Below are 23,320 nucleotides of genomic sequence, written 5' to 3' on the forward strand. Positions count from 1 at the left end.
TATACGTAATGAATGCTACAGAAGATAAGTCAACCCCAAAATCATTTTTACCAGTGTTCCACTGTGATCATACTGACTGATTGTTTTTTTCTGGGGTGGAATTTCACCACATGTGAATAGTTCTCTCCACAGTTGTTTTATTAAAGGTGTGTGCTTGGATTTCCATTTGACAAATATACTTCTCTAAGCATTTCTGCATTTCCTGATGTAAATTAGTGCTGATCTGGGCTTGTGTTTCTGTGATTTCCTGTACAGAAAGAAGGTTGCTAAAAACTTTCCCATTCATTAGAACCAACTTTGGGCTTGTTTTAATATTAAGCCACTTGAAAATATTAGTTGTCGGCTGTTGCAATTTTTTGGCCTTGCTTCTCAAGTGTAGTTTTTTGTTTGGGCTTGGGCTCCCATGGCTTCTGTGTCTCCTGTCTCATAAAGCAAAATGCCTCTTTTGTCTAGTTGCGAAAATTGTCACAACTACCACTATCAGAATTTCCTTTATTTGACCCGAAAACTGGGAAATTTTCTTCATCACAGCAGCCAAAGGACAGGGTATTGTAATAAAACAATAACAATAGTAATAGAATAAACAATACAATAACAAAAATTAAGAAATACAAAATAGAATTCTCATATACATAGTACATGAATAATGTTTTACACTGTTAACAGTGTAATTGTAGCAGATATGCATATGTGAAATTGAAGATGTGCTGTTGAGATGCTGCTGCTCCAGCAGACTACTCCTACTACTTCTTATAGACTTAGACTTTATTGTCGTTTAGTGTGCAACAGGTGAACACAGAACACAGTTTTGTTTCAGCGGCTCAGCATAGGATTAAAATATGAAAGTGTATCAAAAAAATGCCACAATAAGAATAATAAATATCAAAAACGTCTTTCCAGATTAGAGATTATTGGGCAAGTTATTCAATTTCAGTTGATTGAAAAAAATAATGCAAAATCACAAGATTTAGTGTCTTTTCTAATGAAATGTAAAATAAGTCAATGATATAAACAGAACAACGTGGCCTTATTTTGTGCTTGCTTCCTTAGACCCGTTTGCTTCATTCTCTCGTGAGATTTGGCACAGCTATGAACGCAACTCTCACGAGACGAAGCGAGATCCAAGATGGCGGCCCCCTGCGACTAGAATTAAATAAACAAACTTCTGTCATACGACAGAAAACCTTTGTTTCTTTTCTGTTTTTCGTCACCTGCTGGTTCACATTCACGCTCCGAAACCGGAACACAATACAAAACTACATCGACGACTGTTTTCAAGGAGTCTGCATCATGAACACGAATGATGCAGCCGACGCGAAAAAGAATAAAACCAGCTCCACTACGAGCAACAGACGACTCCGACAGAGATCTCCCTCCAGCTCAGGTACACCACCATCCACACCGGTGTAGGAGGAGCGACACAGGCTGCCAGACTCGCGGACTTTGCGGCCCGTTTGCGAGATGTCTGTCAGTGCTACAGAAGTGACGTTAGTTTTAGGTTGTACACATTAGACAGACATTCACTCAGGAGACTCCAGCTCGTCAGTTTCACCCGGTGTTGACAGCAGGAGGACGGTTAGCTCGCCTCCCAGATCCTCGCTGGAGGCTGACTTAGGGACCATCAATAAGTTACCGAATTGTTGTTTGATTTACACAAAAAACATGTTTCTTCATGCTGATTTGATGATATTAGTGAAAGTCATGTTACAATGTTAAACAGATTTCATGTAGCCCACATATTTTGTTTGCTAATGTGTCGTGTATTTATTTGCATTTTTTTTATTTTGATAACTTTGATGTCATGTGACCCAGTGACTCAAATTCACTGCAGAAATGTATTCCTATACTGGTTGAATGAGATATGCCTATTGTTAATGGATTTTAATGGAATTTACATTTTCGGGAAAATCTGCTGACTGGCCACCCCATGTGTTTTAATGTTCCCTTCAGATGTCCAGCAGCTGTTGGTGATTAAAAAAGAGGTTTTCTCTGAGTGGAGCCCCAGCATGGACCAGAGGAACCCAGAGCTCCGACATATAAAAGAGGAACAGGAGGAACTCTGGACCAGTCAGGAGGGAGACCAGCTTCATGAGATGAAGGAGGATACTATTACCAGGTTCCCATTCACTGCTGTCACTGTGAAGAGTGAAGATGATGAAGAGAAACCTCAGTCATCACCACTTCTTCAAAGTCAAACTGAGGACATCAGAAAGACAGCGTCTCCAATCAGCAGCTCAGCAACACAGATAAAAACAGAGACTAACAGAGAGGACTGTGGAGGATCTGAACCTGCCAGGAACCAAGATCCAGTTAGTCATCCACCAGCAAATACTGATGAAAAGGCTTCAGACTGTTCGGAGACTGAAGTCAGTTATGACTGGCAAGAGCCTTTGTCAGATTCTGAGTCTGAAAGTGGATCACAGAAGAGAGAAAAGCCATTTGTTTGTGATGATTGTGGGAAAAGATTTACCCTGAAGAAATACCTGACACTGCACATAAGAATCCACACAGGAGAGAAACCATTTGGTTGTGATATATGTGGGAAAAAATTCAACCAACTGACTCATCTGAAGACACACCTGACAATCCACACAGGAGATAAACCATTTGTTTGTGTTGATTGTGGAAAAAGCTTTAGCCTAAAGAAAAATTTTAACAGGCACATGCGAATCCACACAGGAGAGACATTGTGTTGTGATGTTTGTGGTAACAGATTTCAATGTCAGGCTCATCTTACAACACACATGATAGTCCACACAGGAGAGAAACCATTTGAATGTGGTGATTGTGGGAAAACATTTAGCCTCAAGAAAAATCTCGACCGGCACATGCGAGTCCACACAGGAGAGACGCCATTTAGTTGTGATGTTTGTGGTAATATATTTCAGTGTCAGGCACATCTTGTGGCACACTTGAGAGTCCACACAGGGGAGAGACCATTTGGCTGTGTTGATTGTGGGAAAAGATTCAGCCTTAAAAAAAATCTTGACAGACACATGAGAGTCCATTCAGTAGATAAACCATTTCGTTGTGATGTTTGTGGAAAACAATACAAAGACCCAAGTAGTCTGAAGACACACATGAAGGTACACTCTTGACAGAAACATGTCAGCTGCATATTATCTTGTACTGAATCCTTGTATTTTGTGTGTGTCTTTTCTTGTGTTTAATACCTTAACAACATGATGCGGGTCTGTCAAGATTTTGAGGGTTTTTTAAAATGTGGCAGCTTACTTGTGTTTACACACGTGTGCCTTGGTCAAAAAACTGTCAGTAAAGGTTATATATCATCCAAGTTTCAGATTTCTAGTACTAAATCAAAGACAACTGGACAATGCTTCTTACAGACTCCACTTGTAAAATGTCCACTCAGTCCTCAAGACTTGTGCCAAATCCCGCAAATTAGCTTGGAGTGAAGCATTATAACTGTCAACCAGGCTTTAGATGACAGGCAACCATATGAATAAATGTTGCTAACTGGGTGCATATTTCCATTGTAATTCACTACACAGATCTGTGCAGGAAGTAATCGAAATGTCATGGGTACCAACAGAATCCAGTTTTGTCTCTGACAACCCTTACATAAAAGATAATCATAAAGTTTACTGCAGCAATTCCACTACCTGCTGTGTGATTATCAGACAACAGTGTCAGTTCTATATTTTCTGCCTCATATGACACCTGCACTCTATTTAAAATCACACTCAATATTGTTTTGAAGTAGTGAACCAGGGGTACTCGTGATGGTCTGAGTCTCTCCTTTAATGACAATAAGACCATTTTAATACCTGCAAGGCATAACTCTTGTTATTGTGTGTTAAAATGGAAAGAAGCAAAAATACTCAAAGATCCTCTTATCTTTGTCTCTTCCCCCAAGTCAAAGAATAAACTTTTCTGACTGGAACCGTTCACTTTTGGTGTTGCACCCTTTGAAACATGCATAACATCTGGTAGCTACCTAAGCGCCAGGTAAAGAAAACACTGTGACACTTAAAGGTTAACAGGTCACTGCACCAGAGAGGACCAAATGTAAGATGTAATGTAAGAAGGCTCCTCATCTCTGTAGTCAGACAGATCACACAGATTTGTTTATGGCCCTGACGTCTTCCTCATAGAGGGAAGTAACCTACAAAATGCAAGTTATTAATAGCTTTAATTATACATATGAAATTATCACACTTCTTCAAAACAGAACTACACAATTAACAAGACTTAGACTTTATTATCCCCAGGGAAAATTCTTTTTCACAGCACTGTACTCATCAGACAGAAGATCCATTCAACAGACATTACACAAAAACAGTACATATAACAACACACCATTAAAAGTACAATACCCACACTCAGGTCTGTTCAGTGAGGCATTTTATTTATGGCAGTTATGGCCGAGGGGATCAGACTCTTCGGCTGGATGATACTCTGGTACAACAGCAGGATGAGACAAGTACATCAAAGCAAATAATTAAAGGTGAATGCTCTTAAATTTTTCTGGATGTCTGCAAATCTGATGTGTGATACCACTGATGAGTTAGACCATTTCTAACCACTGTCTTACAACATCTGCTGAGAGCATAAGTGCAAGAGCGATTGGATGTGATATATTTGGGCTGTATTGCTTCTTTTGGGGCTTGTTTCCATATAGCTGCTTGCTTTTTTCTCTCGCGAGATCTGGTAACACTGTGCCACTGTGAACGCAACTCTCACGAGAAGACGCGAGATGCAAGATGGCGCCCCCCTTTCTGACTGCTAACTAAACAAACTTCTCTCCTCAGACGTTGAACCTCTCCGTTTAATTTGATTTTTCTTCATCCGCTGATTCTTTGTTTTCACCACTAAACGAACTGGACCATCTGGAACATTACATGTCGTCAAAGAATCTGCATCATGAACAACGACAATGATGTCGGCACGAAAACGGGCAAAGCTAGCTCCACATCGAGCAACAAAAGGCGGCCTGGTCCACTCCCCAGCTCAGGTAAACCACCGTCCACGTCTCCCACATATCTGCAAACCCGTCGTGGTTTTTTTTAGGTTTGATCAGGGCCCTCAGTTAAATCGTGCAGATCCGAAGAGTTCGGTCTCTATCGTGGGACGACAACGCTCGACAATAAGTTTCCCTTTTCATAGTAGAATTAAAGCTCTAAAACGTTTTGCAACGTTGCTCGAGCAAGACTTGATAGGAAACTGCGTGACAGAGGTGGAGGAGGAAAGGTTAATCTATGATTACAGACACTGCACATGCATTACTCCAAGCATTTTTTAAAGATAAAATACCAACCTGAGGCAAGCATGGGAATCTGTTAGCTAGTATTTACCAGAGCAAACTCCAAATGTTATGGATTGGAGAGTAGAGTAAGAAAGAAACAGATGACTGAAACGAAAGGCTGTTCAGATTTGACTGGTGTGTCTGCTCTGTGGTGTTTGTGTCACAGTGTGCCTGTAAGTCTTTGGTGGATTTTACTTTTGTAAGTACATGTGTTTTGAACGACTTTACTCTAATATTTGCATTTTGTGAGATGTTATCAGAATGATCCCTGGTGGAAATTGTTTTTGTTCCAGATGCTCCGTGCAAAGTAGAAATTGAATATAGCCTGAATAATTAGTTATAGGCTACTTTCTACTTCACTGCATCTCAGAGGCAAATGTGGTAAGCTTTAAGCTTTAAATTGAAGCATGTGTTGAGAAAATTCCATTGCCTCTTCAAGCTGAATAAACCCCCCTTGAATCAGTTGGAAAATGCACCATCACAAAGCTGAAAATAGGTTGTTTGTCTGACTTTTTAAAAGATGATTAGAGATTATATGATGCAGTGCTGTAGATTAAACGTTAGTCAACAGTGTGTAGCTAAATTAAAATAGGCAGTAATATTAATCCTCAAACGTCAGATATTAATTGCAACAATACAATAGTGGAAAGTGACAAAGATCTGAGTTTTTAGCGTTAAATTGTGTCACATAATCACCGTCATTCAGCTGCTCTTGCTACCTGTGACAGATGCTGTTTTTTGGGCAATAATGTGACAAAGAGTCGGTAGGAGACAGCTCATAAGATGCTTGAGACACTACCTTCTACCCCATTACTCTTTAAATGGAGTCTTGTGGGTTTAAGTGTCAGACATTTCTCTTCTATTTGATGAGTAAAGGACCTGTTTGGTAGTCAGACTGTGAACTCACAGATGTTGTCTCGCCTCTGTTGCTGCTCTGCTCTTACACTGGCAGATCAGAAGCCGAATGAAACTGTCTCCCCCTTCCGCCCTCTGTAATTTAAAACTGAATTTAACTTGAAATGTTGCCAAATAGGCACATTTGGATGGTGGGCAAGCAGTGCAATCGGTGTATGCTGGACCACCATGTAACACTCGGGACTACCTCTGCAAGCCTTATGGTAGAATAGAATAGAATAGAATAGATCTTTATTGTCATTGTACATTGTACAACGAAATTGCAAAGCAAACCTGTTATTAGTGTAAATTATGGATAAAAAAACATAAGAACATTGATACTAGGATAAAATAAATATAAAACATAAATACCAAGCACTCAACTCACATGTCATACTCATAGTCAAAGAAGTTCAGGTCAGCTGTAGATGTTATTCGCTCGGCTTAATGTGAATAAACACACACACTATACAAGCAAAAGTATCAAAAACTTGTACCAAAGAAGAGAGCTCTGAACCGCTGTGTCTGTGCGTGCTGCCATCTTTGCCTCATTTATCTTATTTGAGATGTGTAACTCTTTCAGATCATTAAAAAAAATTATGTCGTCCTGCTGCTGTCATTAGATCATACTACTTCTGTAGGTCATTCTAGTCTGCCATTTAAAACACTGTTGTTGACTGTATTTGGAAGATTTTGAAGGATCTTGAAGTAAAATATTGTAGTTACACCTGCTCTTGTTTTGCTGTTCTCAATCTTTCACATTATTGATTAGTTCTTAATCATTTTCAATTTTGAATGATTTATTTCCTAGAAATGGCTGCCAACATTTTTTTGTGTGTTTTTCAGTGTTCCCTGCAGGCGTCCAGCAGCTTTTGGTGAATAAAGAAGAGGTTTCCTCTGAGCGGAGCCCCAGCCTGGACCAAGAGTACCCAAAGCCCATACACATAAAAGAGGAACAGGAGGAATTCTGGACCAATCAGGAGGGAGAGCAGCGTCATGGGGATGAGGGGGCTGATATTCACAGGTTCCCATTCACTGCTGTCATTGTCAAGACTGAAGATCATGAAGAGAAACCTGAGACTTCACAGCTTTATCAAAGTCAAACTGAGGGCAACACAGAGGCAGAGCCTCCAGCCAGCAGCTCAACAACACAGATAAAAACAGAAACCGATGATGAGGACTATGGAGGATGTGAACCTGCCAGGAATCGAGATCCAGGTAGTAATCCACAATCAAATACTGATGAAAAGGCTTCAGACTGTTCTGAGACTGACATCAGTTCTGGTGATTGGCAAGAACCTTTGTCAGATTCTGGATCTGAAACTCAAGACAGTGACATTGATTGGAAAAGGACTAGGGCATCTGAGTCAGGTGTAGATGCAATGAAACATGAGGAGGTCTCGGCGGGTGATGTGGGATGTCATGGTGGAAAAAAATCCTGTAGCTGCTTTGAGTGTGGTAAAGGATTTCACAACAAGGGGTCTCTTCAGAGCCACACGATGTGTCATTTAGGAAAAAGAGCCACTGGCTTTTTGGTTAGCAAGAAATGTATTACAGTAAAGGGAAAGGTAGATTCAACACAGAGGAGTGTCAACATTGGACAGAAACCATTTGGGAGCGATGTTTATGGAGAAAGATTTGCAGAAAAGGAAAGCCTAAAGACACATGTGACAGTCCACACAGGAGAAAAAACTTTTGGTTGTGATGTTTGTGGTAAAAGATTTAAGCGACAGGCACATATTGAGACACACATGAGAGTCCACACCGGAGAGAAACCGTTTGGCTGTGGTGATTGTGGGACAAGATTTAATCTTAAGCAAAATCTTAAGCGACATATGCGAGTCCACACCGGAGAAAAACCATTTGGTTGTGATGTTTGTGGTAATAGATTTAAGCTCCACGCACATCTTAGCAGACATATGAGAGTCCACACAGGCGAAAAACCATTTGGTTGTGATGTTTGTGGTAATAGATTTAAGCAGCAGGCACATCTTAACAGACACATAAGAGTCCACACAGGAGAGAAACCATTTGGTTGTGATTTTTGTGGTAAAAGATTTATCGAACAGGGAAATCTGAAGAAACACATGAAAGTCCATTCTGGATAGATACTTTTGAGTTGGTGGGACTGTTCTGAAACATTTGCATTGTGTTTTTGTCATGCCTCCGAGCTGGTGATATATGTGGCCTATTTTTGAGATGGTTCTAAGTTATGGAGGTTTGGTAGAGTATTAATTGAATAGTGTTTAAACGCACTCCTTTGGGAGAGAAAGAAGGAGAGGGAAAGAGAAAGAGAGGCAGCTCTCATGTGGACGAGGGAGGGCACGTACAAAGTTATCGTAGACTTTCCGTAACTCTAGAGACCTCTGGTTATTCAATTATCTGCACAGCAGACTATATTCTCTACAGGCAAACACAGTGACAGCTGACTCAATAACAGGTTCAGGGTTAAATTTGTGTAGGCAGGTCCCTCTTATACTGTACATCTTGAGTATGAAATGACTGTATCCTCAATATTCTGCATATTTATTAGAGACTGCTTGATAACGATACTGATATTGACATTGATAAGATAACATTGAGGATCTGCCGATACTGATATTAATCTAATATGACCTTTCCTGCTCTCTTAAACAATAAAAGCTATAGATAATACATCTGAATGGAAGCACTTTGGTTAACCTAGCCATTTAAAAATATGCTTAAAATGTAGAACAAATTGTCTGCTTCTCTGAAGCTAACACTACTGCTGGTGTTAATACAATGATGATAATAAAAAACAAAATTAACTTGGGGGACATACTTGAAGTTGCACTGGTTTTTCTAGTTCTAAACTGTAGTTGTTCTGTCTCCAAAAATTGCTGCAACATGTGATTACATAGTCATAGTATGGATCCCTGATCAATGCCATAGCTCAGGAACAGCATCTTAACTTGATCGCAGTGGCATGCAACTGCCAGACGGCAGTTCTACTTCATTGTATCTTGTTTTTGTCTCTTTTGTGTTCATTTTAAAATATGTAAGAAAAACATTTGCACTTGTTTGCACTTGATTTGATTGTGTGTCTTTCCCACAAAAATTGTCTATTAAGGCTGTCACTTCCATCCAAGTTGTAGGATTTCTAAAAGTATATGGTCAGCGACAGCTTGACATTATATTTTATTCTCAAAGAGTCCTCCGAACAAAGGTCTCCTGGGTGATCTTGACAATTGGGGAGTCTCAGGACGGAATAGACCATGAGAACTTGTAATGAGACTCAAGAAGGTGGCCATTTATTATAATAAAAGTTGCTCACTGGATGTACACTTTTATTGTCTTTTCTATTTGTGTGGTCTGAGTTATAAAATCTGACTCGTCTAGTGCCGGTTTGAGCCAGATGGACAGGCTTTTCAGTCCATTTCCATCCAGCATGCAAAAGTGATTGATTCAATGGCTCTGTGCGGAGCTAAATTTGCCAGTTACCAAAAGCATTAAAAACAGCACAGACTATCCATCTGTCTTCTTGCACTTATCTCGGGTTTGGTATTTGTGGCAGAAGGCTAAACAAGGTATTCCTGATGTACTTCTCCCCAAAAAAGGCTTTTTAAACTCCTCCTGAGAGATCCCTAGCACAGGTGAGCAATATATCCCTCCAGCAAGTCCTTGGTCTACCCTCGGGTCTCTTCCTAGTTGGTCCTGCCTGGAAAACCTCCAAATGGAGGAAGTTATTCTAACCAGATGCCAGAGCCACCTCAGCTGGCTTCTTTCGATGCAAAGGAGCAGCAGCTTTATTCCAAGCTCCTGCCAGTCTGAGCTATTCACCCCATCTCTGAGGCTGAACCCAACCATCCAATGGAGGAAACTCATTTCGGCTGCTTGTATCTCATTCTTTTGGTGACTATCCAAAGCTCATGACTGAAGATAAGAGTTGGAATGTTAATTGACTGATAAATCAAAAGCTTGGGTTCCAATACTACATCCACATCACTGCTGACACTGCACCAAGCTGCTAAGTTTATTCCAGAGAGCAGTAAAGAGGAGGATTCAACTGATTGCTGAACCTCAGATCCAGGGGTAACAAAGCAAATTCTGTCCTAGTTGTGGAAAAGTGGACCAGATCGTGGGCATGCTGGAAGAGTTTGGGACTTTGCTTGTCCAATCCTCTTGTGATTGTGGACTTGGAGTAGGCTTAAGGCCACATAGTGCGTTGTGGATGTTACTGTTGGAGTACGGGGTACTATGGCCATTGGTGTGAGCCATTCAGTCCCTATATTATCAAAAATGAGACCTGTGTTCCACTACGCGGCTCAAAATCAAACAAAGTTTCCAGTGGGTGTTGGACCCAGCTAGGGTTGTCCCTTGTTCCCATGGTCAGCAGGGTATGGTTTTGGGAACCTCATGCATTGCACTTGTGTGAAGCAGTTGGGATAAGACCAGTACCTCCATGTTTGAGGCCATGGATGGCTGCCAGAAAATGGCGGATTGCCCCTTACTGGCTGAGGGATGAGCTCCTGTCTCAAGCAAAGGAGTTCAAGTATCTTGGTTTCTTGCTCACAAGTGACATGAATATGGAGCGAGAAATGGACAACACAGTCTAATAAACATATTTGTCATTGCTTGCCATAGTTTGAACCAAATGGAAAAGGAACTGCCCTGTTTCTGCCAACATGTAAGCTACACCAGCTACAGTGCTGTTTTTATTGTCAGCCAATAGGGACTTAACCTCCTACTTGCTGTTTCAAGTAGGATGTTGAGCCACCCACTCCAGATTTAAGACTGCACCCCAAATAAATTGCAGCAGCTTTATCCTGCAGCCTTGAAGCCTAACACCAGGTGTACTGCTAGTGGCCTTATTTGGCTAATACTTGTAACTTGATGATACAAGGATGTGAAAGTTGAAAGAAAAGTAAAAGATTGACACAAAACATTAGGTTTTTTAATTACTTACAAATGTTTTTAAATAATCTCCCAGAAAATGGCTGCCTACATTTCTGTGTGTGTTTCAGTGTTGCCTGCAGATGTCCTGCAGCTGTTGGTGGTTAAAGAAGAGGTTTCCCCTGACTGGAACACCAGCCTGGACAAGGCTGACCCAGAACTCCTACACATAATAGAGGAAGAACTCTGGACCAGTCAGGAGGGAGAGGATCTTAATGGGCGGGAGGAGGGTGATATCACTAGGATCACCTTCACTACTGTCACTTTGAAGTGTGAAGATGATGAGAAGCCTCAGCTTCCACAGCTACATCAAAATCAAACTGAGGAAAACAGAGAGACAGAAACTCCAACTAGCGGTTTAGCAACAGAAATTAGAACAGCTGATGGAGAGGACTGTGGAGGATCTGAATCTGCCAGGAACCAAGATCTGGATTGTTATCCACAACCAAATACTGGTGAGAAGGCTTCAGACTGTTCTGAAATTGAAGTCAGTTGTGATGATTGGCAAGAACCTTTGTCAGATTCTGGACCTGTACATGATGAGAGATGTAGCACCGGAAAAAAGTCCTTGCACTGCTTTGAATGTGGTAAAGGATTAAAAGACAAGTGGTCCCTTCAGAGCAATATTATATGTAATTTAGGTCAAAAAAGGTCCTCCAGCTGTTTAGTTAATAAGCATTGTAGAGTGAGCCCAATGGTAGATTCACAGCTGAGAATCAACACAGGAGAAAAAACATTTGGTTGTAAGATTTGTCATAAAAAATTTACTGAGCAGGGAAATCTGAAGACACACATGAGAGTCCACACAGGAGAAAAACCATTTGGTTGTGATGTTTGTAGTAAGAGATTCACACAACAGGAAAGTCTGAAGAAACACACGAGAACTCACACGGGAGAGAAACCATTTGGCTGTGACGATTGTGGTAGAAGATTTGCAGAACAGGGAAACCTGAAGAGACACATAAGAGTTCACACAGGAGAAAAACCATTTGGCTGTGATGTTTGTGGTAAAAGATTTACGCAACAAGAAAGTTTAAAGAAACACATGAGAACACACACAGGAGAGAAACCATTTGGCTGCAATGTTTGTGGTAATACATTCAAGCAGCAGGCAAACCTCAGCAAACACATGAAAGTTCATACAGGAGAGAGACCATTTGGTTGTGATGTTTGTGGTAAAACGTTTACAGAACGGGGAAAACTCAAGAGACATATTAAAGTCCACACAGTAGAGAAACCATTTGGATGTGAAAAGAGTAACATTGAAGAAACATCTTAAAAGCCAGAGTCCACACAAGAGAGAACATACTTTTTGTGGTTTTTGTTTGTTGTAAAAACTTACGTACGACAGGGAAATTTAAACACATCTAAGTCCACTCAGCAAAGTAACTTATCAGTTCCAAAGTTGTTTTTTTATATTAAAAATGATGACTGATTTAGAGTGTCAGAACTACAGCAGTTTACATTGTAATTGTTTCCTAGAATTTTGTTTTTCTTGTGTGTGTTTATTTGTAATATGTAACTTGGACTGGAAAAACTCTATCTCTTCCACATTGTAGACTGTTTTATAGTGCTTAGTCAAAGGCAGCTGGATTTTTTATTCATAAAGATTTCACTCATGAAAGGTCTTTTAAGTTTTCCTAACCAGAGCAAAACCCACGAATTTAGCAGCATGAGGTCATGTTACGTGACGTGAAGATGGCATCTTTTCTAATAAAAGTTGCTTATTAAATACACAATTTCATTGTCATCCCTCATTGGGTGGGCTTGCTTTTCACTGGGTACACTTTTTTTTTTTTTTTTTACACATTTTGCCCTGCAGATCTGAAGCTGTACTGCTGGGGACCCCAGTTGGATAACAAGTTTACCTTGATGAAAAAATTAGTTAAAAGGAAAGTAAATGGTTGTAATGACAAACCTTTTAAATACCTGCTAATGAAAATGAATGCGTCAAAATTGGGTACATCAAAATACACAGGGATAGTTAAAGATAATCTATATCTATATCTACACCTATACCCTATATATTTTTACATCTTCCCTTAAGCCAATCAATAAACCATTCTAATGAGTTCAAATGCTGCCTATTATTGAAACACAGTTTACTGTGACTCATGAACAAATAGCAAATCAAAGCATTTCCTACAACGGTAGGGTCAGCACTGACCTGTAAATGTTTGCCAGCATTATTTAATAGTAAGGAATAAACTATTGGCTTAAACCAGCATTGGCTCATTGTGATTGATGACTTGAATAGCATAGCCAAATATGGCCACAAGATGTCAATGCCCTTTTGATAAATAGGTTTTAACCAGCAGTGACCTGAAAAGCTTAAAGGCAGCCTGAAGGCAGCAATGCCATGCTTTCAACATGTAAGTTGTAGTCAGCAATGGCAAATACTATGTAAGGTCCAACAACCAAACTGAAAATAACATAAGTGATGTATGAAGTTGTCTCCTCCATTCTTTCATGTTGACTCAGTTGGCCACATGATCTCTACTTCCAGGGTTTCCTCATCTTCAGTATGTCTGATAATGTTTTCCATTTCTATAAATATAAAAATAAGTGATTCCAAGTTGGAAAGCCTGAAGTGAGGGAATATGGTTTCCCTCATGAATGAAAAGTTAAGTGTGGCCTTAGTGGTGAAAACAGGCTCGTGCACCAGAGCATGTGGTAAGTAAAAAACATCGTTGCTGTAGTTAAAGTTGATTCCTGATCATGCTTTGCCAGCAGAAAACAGCTATATTGATTAAAAATACTAATAGATACCCAGATCATAGAAGATACAAGGTTCATTATTCAATTAAAACATACAGGTTGAATAGTTTAGAATCATGGACTTAAACTCACCAGATGGTATTTGAATAAAAAAAATGTGGGTGCTTCATAGTTAGTTACTCTTAGCCCACTGACAAAACATCTCGCAAGTTTTAATGAGAAATGGAATTAGTCATGGGCGGAGCATGAGAAGCCGATACCACAATCAAAATGGCCGACTTCCTTATTCCATGGTCATTAACACATATGATTGATCCTTTGTCATGTTTCACAAAGGGGTAAATCTCGCCAATCCTAACTTGTGAATGACTGAGCCTTTCAAGGATGCCCCTTTCAATACCCAATCATGATAACTGTATGGTCATCACTTTACATGTGAGGAATGTTTCAAGCAGGTGTGCATATATTTAGAAAAATAATTTAGGTTTGAGGTTAAAAGTCACATTTACTGCCCCATGTAATTTATGTCCCATGTTTCCCCAATATTGATGATATTTTTCCTGATATTTTGATAAATGAATCCCTAGAGGAAAGTCTTTATCGTAAAATGTGGGAGACTTTCTCTGCATAAAGGATGGAATGTTGAAGCACATTGGAGTGAAAACATGTAGGGACTATCTTACTTCTTACTACTTGTCAACGATGTGTACGGTGTACACCATCACAATAGTTGCACCTGTTATTGTCTTGAATTTAAACATAATTGACTGAATTAAGTTATTAATGCGCTTTTTAAATCCATTCCCTACTTTCAATCTCCCCCAAAATTATGATGAAATGTTTTTTATGTGTTTCAGTGATCCATGCAGATTTCCAGCAGCTGTTGGTGATTAACAAAGTGGCTTCCCCTGAGTGGAGCCCCAAGCTGGACCAGGAGGATGCAGACACTGTACACATAAAAGAGGAACTCTGGAACAGTTCGGAGGGAGAAACTCAGAAACTTCATGGACTGGAAGATGCTAATATGAGTAGGTTCCCATTCTTTGCTGTCACTGTAAAGTGTGAAGATGATGGCGAGAAACCTCAGTCCTCACAACTTCATCTAAGTCAAGTTGAGGAAAACACAGAGGCAGAGCCTCCAGCCAGCAGCTCAACAACACAGATAAAAACAGAAACCGATAGAGAGGACTGCGGAAGATCTGAACCTGCCAGGAACAGAGATCAAGATAGTCATTCACAACCAAATACTGATGAAAAGGCTTCAGATTGTTCTGGGACTGGAGTAGGTTATAATGACTGGCAGGAGCCTTTGTCTAATTCTGGAACTGAAACTGAAGACAGTGACAGTAGTTGGGAGGAGGCCAGGGCACCGGGGTCAGATGTAAATGCTCTTGTGGGATGTGACACTGGAAAAAAACGCTACAGCTGCTTTGAATGTGGTGATGGATTTCAGTACAAGGGGTCTCTTCAGAGACATATGTTGTGTCACTTAGGCAACGGGTCCTCCAGCAGTTTGGCTAATAAGAAATGTTATGGAATTAAGCAAAAAGCAGATTCAGAGATCATAGTCCACACAGGAAAGACACCATTTGCCTGTGTCCTTTGTAGGAAAAAATTTACCCATCAGCAAAGTCTGAAGAGACACATTAGAGTCCACACGGGAGAAAAACCATATGGGTGTGATGTTTGTGTTAAAACATTTAAACATCAAGAAAGTCTGAAGAGACACATGAGAGTCCACACGGGAGAGAAACCATTTGGTTGTGATGTTTGTAGGAAAACATTTGATAATCAGCAAAGTCTGAAGAGACACATGAGAGTTCACACAGGAGAGAAACCATTTGGTTGTGACATTTGTGGTAACAGCTTCAAAGAACAAGGAAAATTAAAAAGACACATGCGAGTCCACACAGGTGAAAAACCATTTGGTTGTGATGTTTGCAGTAAAAGATTTACACATCAGGAAAGTCTGAAGAAACACACCAGAATCCATACAGGAGAGAAACCATTTAATTGTAATGTTTGTGGGAAAAGATTTACACATCAGGAAAGTCTGAAGAAACACATGAGAATCCACACAGGCGAGAAACCATTTGGCTGTGATGTTTGTAATAAAACATTTACACTGCAGGATAGTCTGAAGAAACACATCAGAGTCCACACAGGAGAGAAACCATTTGGTTGCAATGTTTGTGGTAAAAGATTTACAGAACAGGGAAATCTGAACAAACACACAAGAATCCACTTGGGTGAGAAACCATTTCGTTGTAGTGTTTGTAGTAAAAGATTTACAGAACAGGGACGTCTGAAAAAACATGTCAGAGTCCACACAGGCAAGAAAAAATCAGATATTCTGAAAAATGTGTGATCTTTTTGGTCAAAGATTTACACAACAGGGTGAAGACACGTGAAAATTTAGGTTTTAAATGTTTCAGTTGCAGGGATGTTGTAAAATATTATGTGGTCTTCTGTAGTTTCATTGTAGTTTTGATTAGGCTTTATCTGTTTCTCAAATGCTTACTTTCTGTTTTTCCTTTGACAAAAAAATGTCCCAAAAGGTTTTTCCTCATCCAAGTTGTAGGATTTCTGAGACTCAACTCATAGAACCTCACAACTTACCACATGTTATCGATTGTGTGCACCATCACATTCTAAATGTCCATCAGTAGCTTCATTCACACTGCCGTTTGGATGTGGGGATCCTGTGCCAGTCCTATCGACTCTTCCTCACATTTTGGCCCGAAAAACAGCGCCTGTCATGGGCAAAAAACTTTAACTCACCAAGTGTTTGTGTTGAAAGAAATCTCTGCGACGGTCAGGCCTCACAACCGAGACTTAAGTGAACTAACCCCCAGAAAACAGCCTCCGTCCCCATGAGTGAGAGAATCAGACATGATCTCATTGCTGATTGAAAATATGTAATTATGTAGTTTAGAGGAAAAATATAACTTTTGTCACTTTCCAGGATGTTTGGTGGGTCAGGATTTCACAACACATCCGCGGAACTATCCGTGGGTTTAGATTGACAGGAGGACACCGGTGAAACATCTTGAACACACACAGCTGTCATCATAGTGATATGTGCAATCATGCCTCTTTAGGAGCCACAGTGCCAGCTTTCTGTGTGAATTACACGTTGGTTAATCTTTAAGGCAGCGAGGCTTTGCTCTGTGTTAATCACCGACAGTGGAGAATTGACAAACTGCTGCTATGGCATTAATGTGTCTTCTCTGTGTGAAAGGGGCTACTGTTGATGCAAGTTGGCCCTGTTTCCTAGTGGTCCGATCCCACATTGTCTGCACTCAACATCAACATCTGCACCGAATCTTCATGCCATTTATGGTGTGCCACTGCTTATGTTTTGGATGCTGCCAATTCAACTCACCAGTTGAGCAAATAAGTCTAGAGTTCCTTTTTTACTAACTTGCTGTAACATCAACGTCCTTAAGAGCCAAATATAATTTCTTATCTTAACTGAAATTTAAAGGTGGGTAGATCCTCTTTTACAATGACTGACAAGTTTATGAATATAAAAATTCTAGTCAAAATGGAGTTCATAGAAGATACAAGATTTAAAAAAAAAATGTATGAAGACAGATACAAAAAAAATGTTGATTTAAATTCACCAAAGACTCCACTGAGAAACCATTCCACTGATAAAAGGTATCTTCTATGGTTTACATTATTACATATTAACGTAATTAATTCATGCTGGAGCATGAAAACTAGTTACCAGACTCAAGATGGCAGCTGTTGATTACTGGAGGCATGTTTTCATTGTAATTCCTTAGTAAGTGGTCCTTCCTTTTTGAATCAGAGATGTATTTGCATAATATGCCCACAACAATCAAGGTGGTTATCTAGACTGGGCAAAATTCTTTGTTATCAGTACTGCATCAAAACAATATTTCCAGAAAACTGTCAACAAAATATGACAGCTACTATTTTCGAGAGAGCCAGCAATGGCTTATGGTCAGCAGGGACCTACCTAAAAAGCTTAGCCAACAGTTTGTGAAATGCTGGACATATTTGAACAAGAACACTGAAACATGCTCAAACTATAAAGTAGGTGTGAAACAACTTATGGCAATAAGAGACAGGGCTCCACATAGGTTGCTAATAGTCCAAATGAATGAAAGCTGTTTTAAAAATGGATTAAATGGAAGTTAAATGGAAAATGGAAGTCTTATTTTTTTTTTCACTCAAAATGCCACCAATGTTTGTCGTTACATTTATTATTGTTTGATATGTACATTGGGTTTTCTTTACTATGTTCAAAGTAGGTATCATTCAATAACTAAATGCTGCAAAATAAACAAAAATTAAGATTAGTATTAGTACTATTTCAGAAACCCACGCAGACACATGTTCATTTTACTAATCTGAGCATAAAAATGTAAGTTACTTAGCCATCGCTGTTTTTTAGTAAAAGGATACTGTCATTAAAAATATTGTCCCAAAAGTTCAAGCCAATACATGTGGCCTCCAACACCTGGGACTGGGGTTGACCATGGGCACCATAGCTTGTCCCTGGATCGAACAGACACACTTCGTCAGTAAATACATATGGAACTTCCATGTTTACGAGTCATGGGTTGCCATTCGGCCTATGTTTTTAACTTTGACCCTGAATCTTCCCTTGATGCCATTTCTTCTGTGCCAGACCAACATACAGACTCAACTGGATCGCTCGTCAGTGTTCGACATCATTGAGCAAACTCACAAGCCAAACAAGTAAAGGTTTACATGCCTGCCACATTGATGGCCAATTATATCCAGATTAAGTTATTCCTTCCTTTGTGTTTATTGTGTTGCTGAGTTGCCTGTTTAGTTGGCCTAATATGTATACACTATTTAGCAATGATTTCTGGGGTTTGCTCAGTGCAGTTTTGTTTGACTGCCATATTTACCCAATATAGAGCTAATTTTCCCCCAAAGTGTGTCCATTTTTATGAGCATTTTATGATACAGGTTGTCTCTAAAGCCAAATACTGCTCACCACTTGGCACCAATGATGTCCCCATCATTGTATTTACTGGGGCTGTTTCCTAACATTTCTTTAAAAGGAACTTCACATTTTACATTATTAATGTATAAAGGTTTTCATTCATTTGCTTTTTTTCCATTGTGAGTCAGAAGTCCATATTTCTGGATCAGCTTTCCCATCTTCCAATCCACATGTTTAAAGAATAGTATTTTGATTATTTTGTTTTGTTTGGAGTACAATAGAATGCAGCATTACACTACATTTATTTCTTTTTTCTTTTTCAGTGTCCACTGACAGGAGCCAGGAGGAGTCAGAGTCCCCAAAAATAAAAGAGGAACAGGAAAGAGAGCAGCTTAATGGGCTGGAGGGGGCTGATATCAACAGGTTCCCATTCACTGCTGTCACTGTGATGACTGAGGATGATGAAGAGAAACCTAAGTATTTACAGTTTGATGAATGCCAAACTCAGGAAAAAAGAAAGACAGAGCCTCCAGCCAGCAGCGTAGCAACACAGATGAAAACAGAAACTGATGGAGAGGATTGTGGAGGATGTGAACCTGCCAGGATCCAAGATCCACTCAGTTATGATGACTGGCAAAAACCATTGACTCATTCTGAGTTAAGGGTCCACACAGGAGAGAGACGCTTTGCTTGTGACATTTGTAGTAATAGCTTTAAACAGCAGGGACATCTCAGGACACACACGCGACTCCACAGGGGGCAGGATAAACCATTTTGCTGTGCTCATTGTGGAAGGAGATTTTTAGAACAGGAAAATTGTAAGGCACATATGAGACTCCACGCAGGCGAGAAACCATTTGGCTGTGATGTTTGTGGAAGAAGTTTTGCAAGAGATTTATGTCTGAAGAGACACATGAGAACCCACACTGGAGAGAAACCATTTGGCTGTGATATTTGTAGTAAAAGATTTACACAACAAGGAAATTTAAAGAAACACATGATAACACACACAGGGGAGAAACCATTTTGCTGTGACGATTGTGGAAAAAGATTTGTGGAACCAAGAAGCCTGAGGAGACACATGAGAACCCACACAGGAGAAAAACCATTTGGCTGTGATGTTTGTAGTAAAATATTTGCACAACAAGGAAATTTAAAGATACACATGAGAACTCACACAGGAGAGAAACCATTTGGCTGCAGTGTTTGTGAAAAAAGATTTAAACATAAGTCAGCTCTTAACAGACACATGAGAGTCCACACAGGAGAGAAACCATTCGGTTGTGATTTTTGTAGCAAAAGATTTATCGAACAGGGAAATCTAAAGAAACATATGAAAGTCCATTCTAGATAGATACCTTTGAGTTGGATAAAATGTTTGGGGTAATACATCTAAACAGAAGGCATATCTTAAGTCACACATGAAAGTCCACACAGTAGAGAAACCATTCAGTTGTGATCTTTGTGAGAAACAATTTAAACATAAGGCAGCTCTTAATAAACACATGATAGTCCACATAGGATGGACACCATTTGGTTCTGATCTTTGTGGGAAAAAAAAAACAAACAAACAAAAAAAACAGTGAGTCTTAAGAAACTCGCTGTCTTGATAAGAAATGTGCATTCTGGATAGAAGTTTTCCTGTTGCACTGGTCATATGTGAATCATGTAAGTGTGTTGGTAACACCCCTAAAATAAAGATAGAAGAAAAAAAAAAACCCTCCTTGGAAGCTATGTTGTCTTTTTGTTTCATTGTTTCAATGTCTTTTAAATTTAGAGTTCAAAATGTAGAGGGCTTGGAGAGATGTGAAGAACTCTTTGGAAGAGGTATTTCCTGCAAAAATACTGTGTGAATTTTCACAGATGGTAGGTAACTGTAATACTGACAAAGCTTGACATTGAAATTCTTTCTAATTACTATTTAGAGTTTAAAAGAACAACAAAAATTCAGCTTTGTAAGAAGTGAAGAGAGACCATCTCTTCTCTTGGAATAGAATAGAATTTATTAATAGTTAATAACTGCTGTTCCTTAGTGACTGTGTTGCAGATTGTATGTAACAGAAAAAAGTAACCCATATCTAGGTAAAGTATTAAGTTTGAAAAAGGACAATTTATTTTTTCCTCATTATAGTTATTGTTTGTCTTTATAGGATGCAGCCCATAAGACATAAAGAGGAACACAGACAGGAGATGCAGGTGCTTGTATGAGTGGGTTGAGTGTTATTTATTCATTTTTACAGAAGATCTATTCCTTTTGTGAAGCTACAGAACTTGTTTGACTCATCAACGTTTTGTAAGTTTGAGCCATATGTTTATTAAGGTCTGAAAAAAACAAGATGAGAACTTAAATATTCCCAGCACTTTCTGTGATGTAGTATGCTTGCTTATCATAGGAAGTTATGGGAAATGACTCTTTACATAGTAGCCTAGTGAGAACAGGGTGTTGAGGGAATCACTTTTTCATCAAACAGCAGTTTCTGCCAGTTCCTGCAATTTTTGCAAGTTCCTGCAGTTTTTGCAAGTTCCCACAATTTCATCGCATAAAATTGCATAAATATCCCGCATATTCCATAGCATTTTTTTAAGAAAATGTGCCACATAATCAAGCATTTTTGCCCACAACAATCACAATAAAACATTTTTCTGGAAGGACTGATAAAGCACTGTAACCTTGAGAACACATTTGCAACACATATATTTCACTGGTCTATTGTTTAATTTTTTTTGGCTAATTTAGATGAGTAAAGCTAGCACGTGTAGATTGCAGAGCTGCATATCCATCCTCACCATTGGAGCTAGTCACTGTTCATTTTTTATATGTAGTGGTAATCTTGAGACTGACTATGTTTGTTCTGTTCCCCCTGTTTAACAGCCTTTGTGGAACCATATTGTCTCTCCTTCGATTAAGTATTAATCATCACAAATATAAATGCAAATCTTTGTTTGGCCAGATGTTTTAAACCTACTTTACAGCTGATGCTGTATTCAGAGGTGTTGTTCAAATATAACCACAATGCGCTAACCTGTAGTTGTGCCTTTAAACAAGGGGAACAGTTGTCATCTTTATTGTGAAAAAAGTCAAACAAAGCTTACACATTACCAAGCACGGAAACATTCGGTCTCGAGGCCACAAATACCACCACAGATGTAGTTTTCTTTACTCTCTCTAAATGATAAAAACATAACAGTGACTAGCTTCAATGGCGGGGACGGATATGCAGGTATGGGAACTCCAGTGCTAATTTTAAACAGTCTGAATTAGCCAAAACATATTCAACAATAAACCAGTGCAAAATATATGTTTATAAAACTATTGCAAACATGTGTTCTCAAGTTTACAGTGCTGTATGTAGAAAAGTGACCTGAAGCTGGGGAATAGTAGTTGGAGAGGAACGTGGAAATCTACATGTGGCTCTGGCTTTGACTTGTCTGTAATGAGTGGAGTAGAGCTCAATCCTTCATACTGGAGCCCCGAGGCATTACCAACAGATAAAGAACAATAAAGCAACTCATACAAAGATCTATATAACCTGTCTGTGTTGATCTCCTTTTCTTTTGGACTGCATTTCATAAAAAAAACCATATAACTGTAATGAGGAAAAAATAAATTTACTTTTACAAACTAAATATTAAATTATAATTATTCACAGATGACCAGTGCAACAGGAAAGCTTCTATCCAGAATGCACATTCATGTGTTTCTTAAGACTCGCTGTTTTTTGGATTTTTTTCCCACAAAGATCAGAACCAAATTGTGTCCTATGTGGACTCTCATGTGTTTATTAAGCGCTGTCTCATATTTAAATCTTTTCTCACAAAGGTTAAACTGAATGGTTTCTCTACTGTTTGGACTTTAATGTGTGACTTGAGATATGCCTTCTGCTTAGATGCTTTACCACAAACATTTCAACCAACTAAAAAGTATCTATCCAGAATGGACTTTCATTTGTTTCTTCAGATTTCCCTGGTCAGTAAATCTTTTACCACAAACATCACAACCAAATGGTTTCTCTCCTGTGTGGATTCTCATGTGTCTGTTAAGAGTTGACTTTAGATTAAATCTTTTCTCACAAACATTGCAATCAAATGGTTTCTCTTCTGTGTGTGTTCTCATGTGTACCTTTAAATTTCCTTGTTGTGAAAATATTTTACTACAAACATCACAGCCAAATGGTTTTTCTCCTGTGTGGATTCTCATGTGTCTCTGCAGACATAAATCTCTTGCAAAACTTCTTCCACAAACATCACAACCAAATGGTTTCTTGCCTGCATGGAGCCTCATATGTGTTGTGAGATTTCCCTGCTGCTTGAAGCTACTACCACAGATGTCACGCGCAAATGGTTTCTCTCCTGTGTGGACTCTTAACTCAGAATCTGACAATGGTCCTCTCCATCAGTTTCTGTTTTTAACTGTGTTGCTAAGCTGCTGGCTAGAGACTCTGTCTTTATGTTTTTCTGAGTTTGGCATTCATAAAGCTGTGAATACTTCGGTTTTAGCCCATTAAGCTGCTCTCCCTCCTGTTCCTTTTTTATTTGTGGGTTCTCTGACTCCTCCTGGCTCCACTCAGGAAACACTGAAA

General features: G+C 39.3%; 2 protein-coding genes across 4 annotated transcripts; both read left to right on the forward strand.

Annotated features, from left to right (window-relative positions):
* The first annotated feature begins 1,083 nt into the window (after window positions 1-1,083).
* On the forward strand, window positions 1,084-3,909 carry LOC119009466 (zinc finger protein OZF-like). Its single transcript, XM_037080765.1, has 2 exons — window positions 1,084-1,384; window positions 1,951-3,909. The coding sequence occupies exons 1-2, from the start codon at window positions 1,090-1,092 to the stop codon at window positions 3,096-3,098; spliced, it is 1,443 nt and encodes a 480-aa protein (XP_036936660.1). The 5' UTR covers window positions 1,084-1,089; the 3' UTR covers window positions 3,099-3,909.
* Window positions 3,910-4,693: 784 nt separating this feature from the next.
* LOC119009459 (zinc finger protein 2 homolog) lies at window positions 4,694-20,186 on the forward strand. 3 transcript variants are annotated; one of them, XM_037080753.1, is made up of 5 exons: window positions 4,701-4,975; window positions 7,007-7,378; window positions 11,146-11,529; window positions 14,650-14,820; window positions 19,064-20,186. In XM_037080753.1, exons 1-5 carry the CDS (start codon window positions 4,885-4,887, stop codon window positions 20,092-20,094), a joined length of 2,049 nt encoding a protein of 682 aa, XP_036936648.1. In that variant the 5' UTR covers window positions 4,701-4,884; the 3' UTR covers window positions 20,095-20,186. The 3 variants fall into 3 exon arrangements, with proteins under 3 accessions (XP_036936649.1, XP_036936647.1, XP_036936648.1); XM_037080752.1 differs by lacking the exon at window positions 19,064-20,186 and having other exon boundaries at window positions 4,695-4,975; window positions 14,650-17,358; XM_037080754.1 differs by lacking the exons at window positions 11,146-11,529; window positions 19,064-20,186 and having other exon boundaries at window positions 4,694-4,975; window positions 14,650-17,358.
* Window positions 20,187-23,320: the final 3,134 nt, after the last annotated feature.

This window comes from Acanthopagrus latus, chromosome 20 (genome assembly GCF_904848185.1).
Source record: "Acanthopagrus latus isolate v.2019 chromosome 20, fAcaLat1.1, whole genome shotgun sequence".
NCBI classification, from domain to species: Eukaryota; Metazoa; Chordata; class Actinopteri; order Spariformes; family Sparidae; genus Acanthopagrus; species Acanthopagrus latus.

Coding starts and splice junctions, on each gene's coding strand:
- LOC119009466 (XM_037080765.1), top strand. CDS start 1,090: ATGAACGCAACTCTCACGAGACGAAGCGAGATCCAAGATGGCGGCCCC. Junction 1,385..1,950: donor GAGATCTCCCTCCAGCTCAG/GTACACCACCAT, acceptor TGTTCCCTTCAG/ATGTCCAGCAGCTGTTGGTG.
- LOC119009459 (XM_037080752.1), top strand. CDS start 4,885: ATGAACAACGACAATGATGTCGGCACGAAAACGGGCAAAGCTAGCTCC. Junction 4,976..7,006: donor TGGTCCACTCCCCAGCTCAG/GTAAACCACCGT, acceptor TGTGTTTTTCAG/TGTTCCCTGCAGGCGTCCAG. Junction 7,379..11,145: donor TGCCAGGAATCGAGATCCAG/GTAGTAATCCAC, acceptor TGTGTGTTTCAG/TGTTGCCTGCAGATGTCCTG.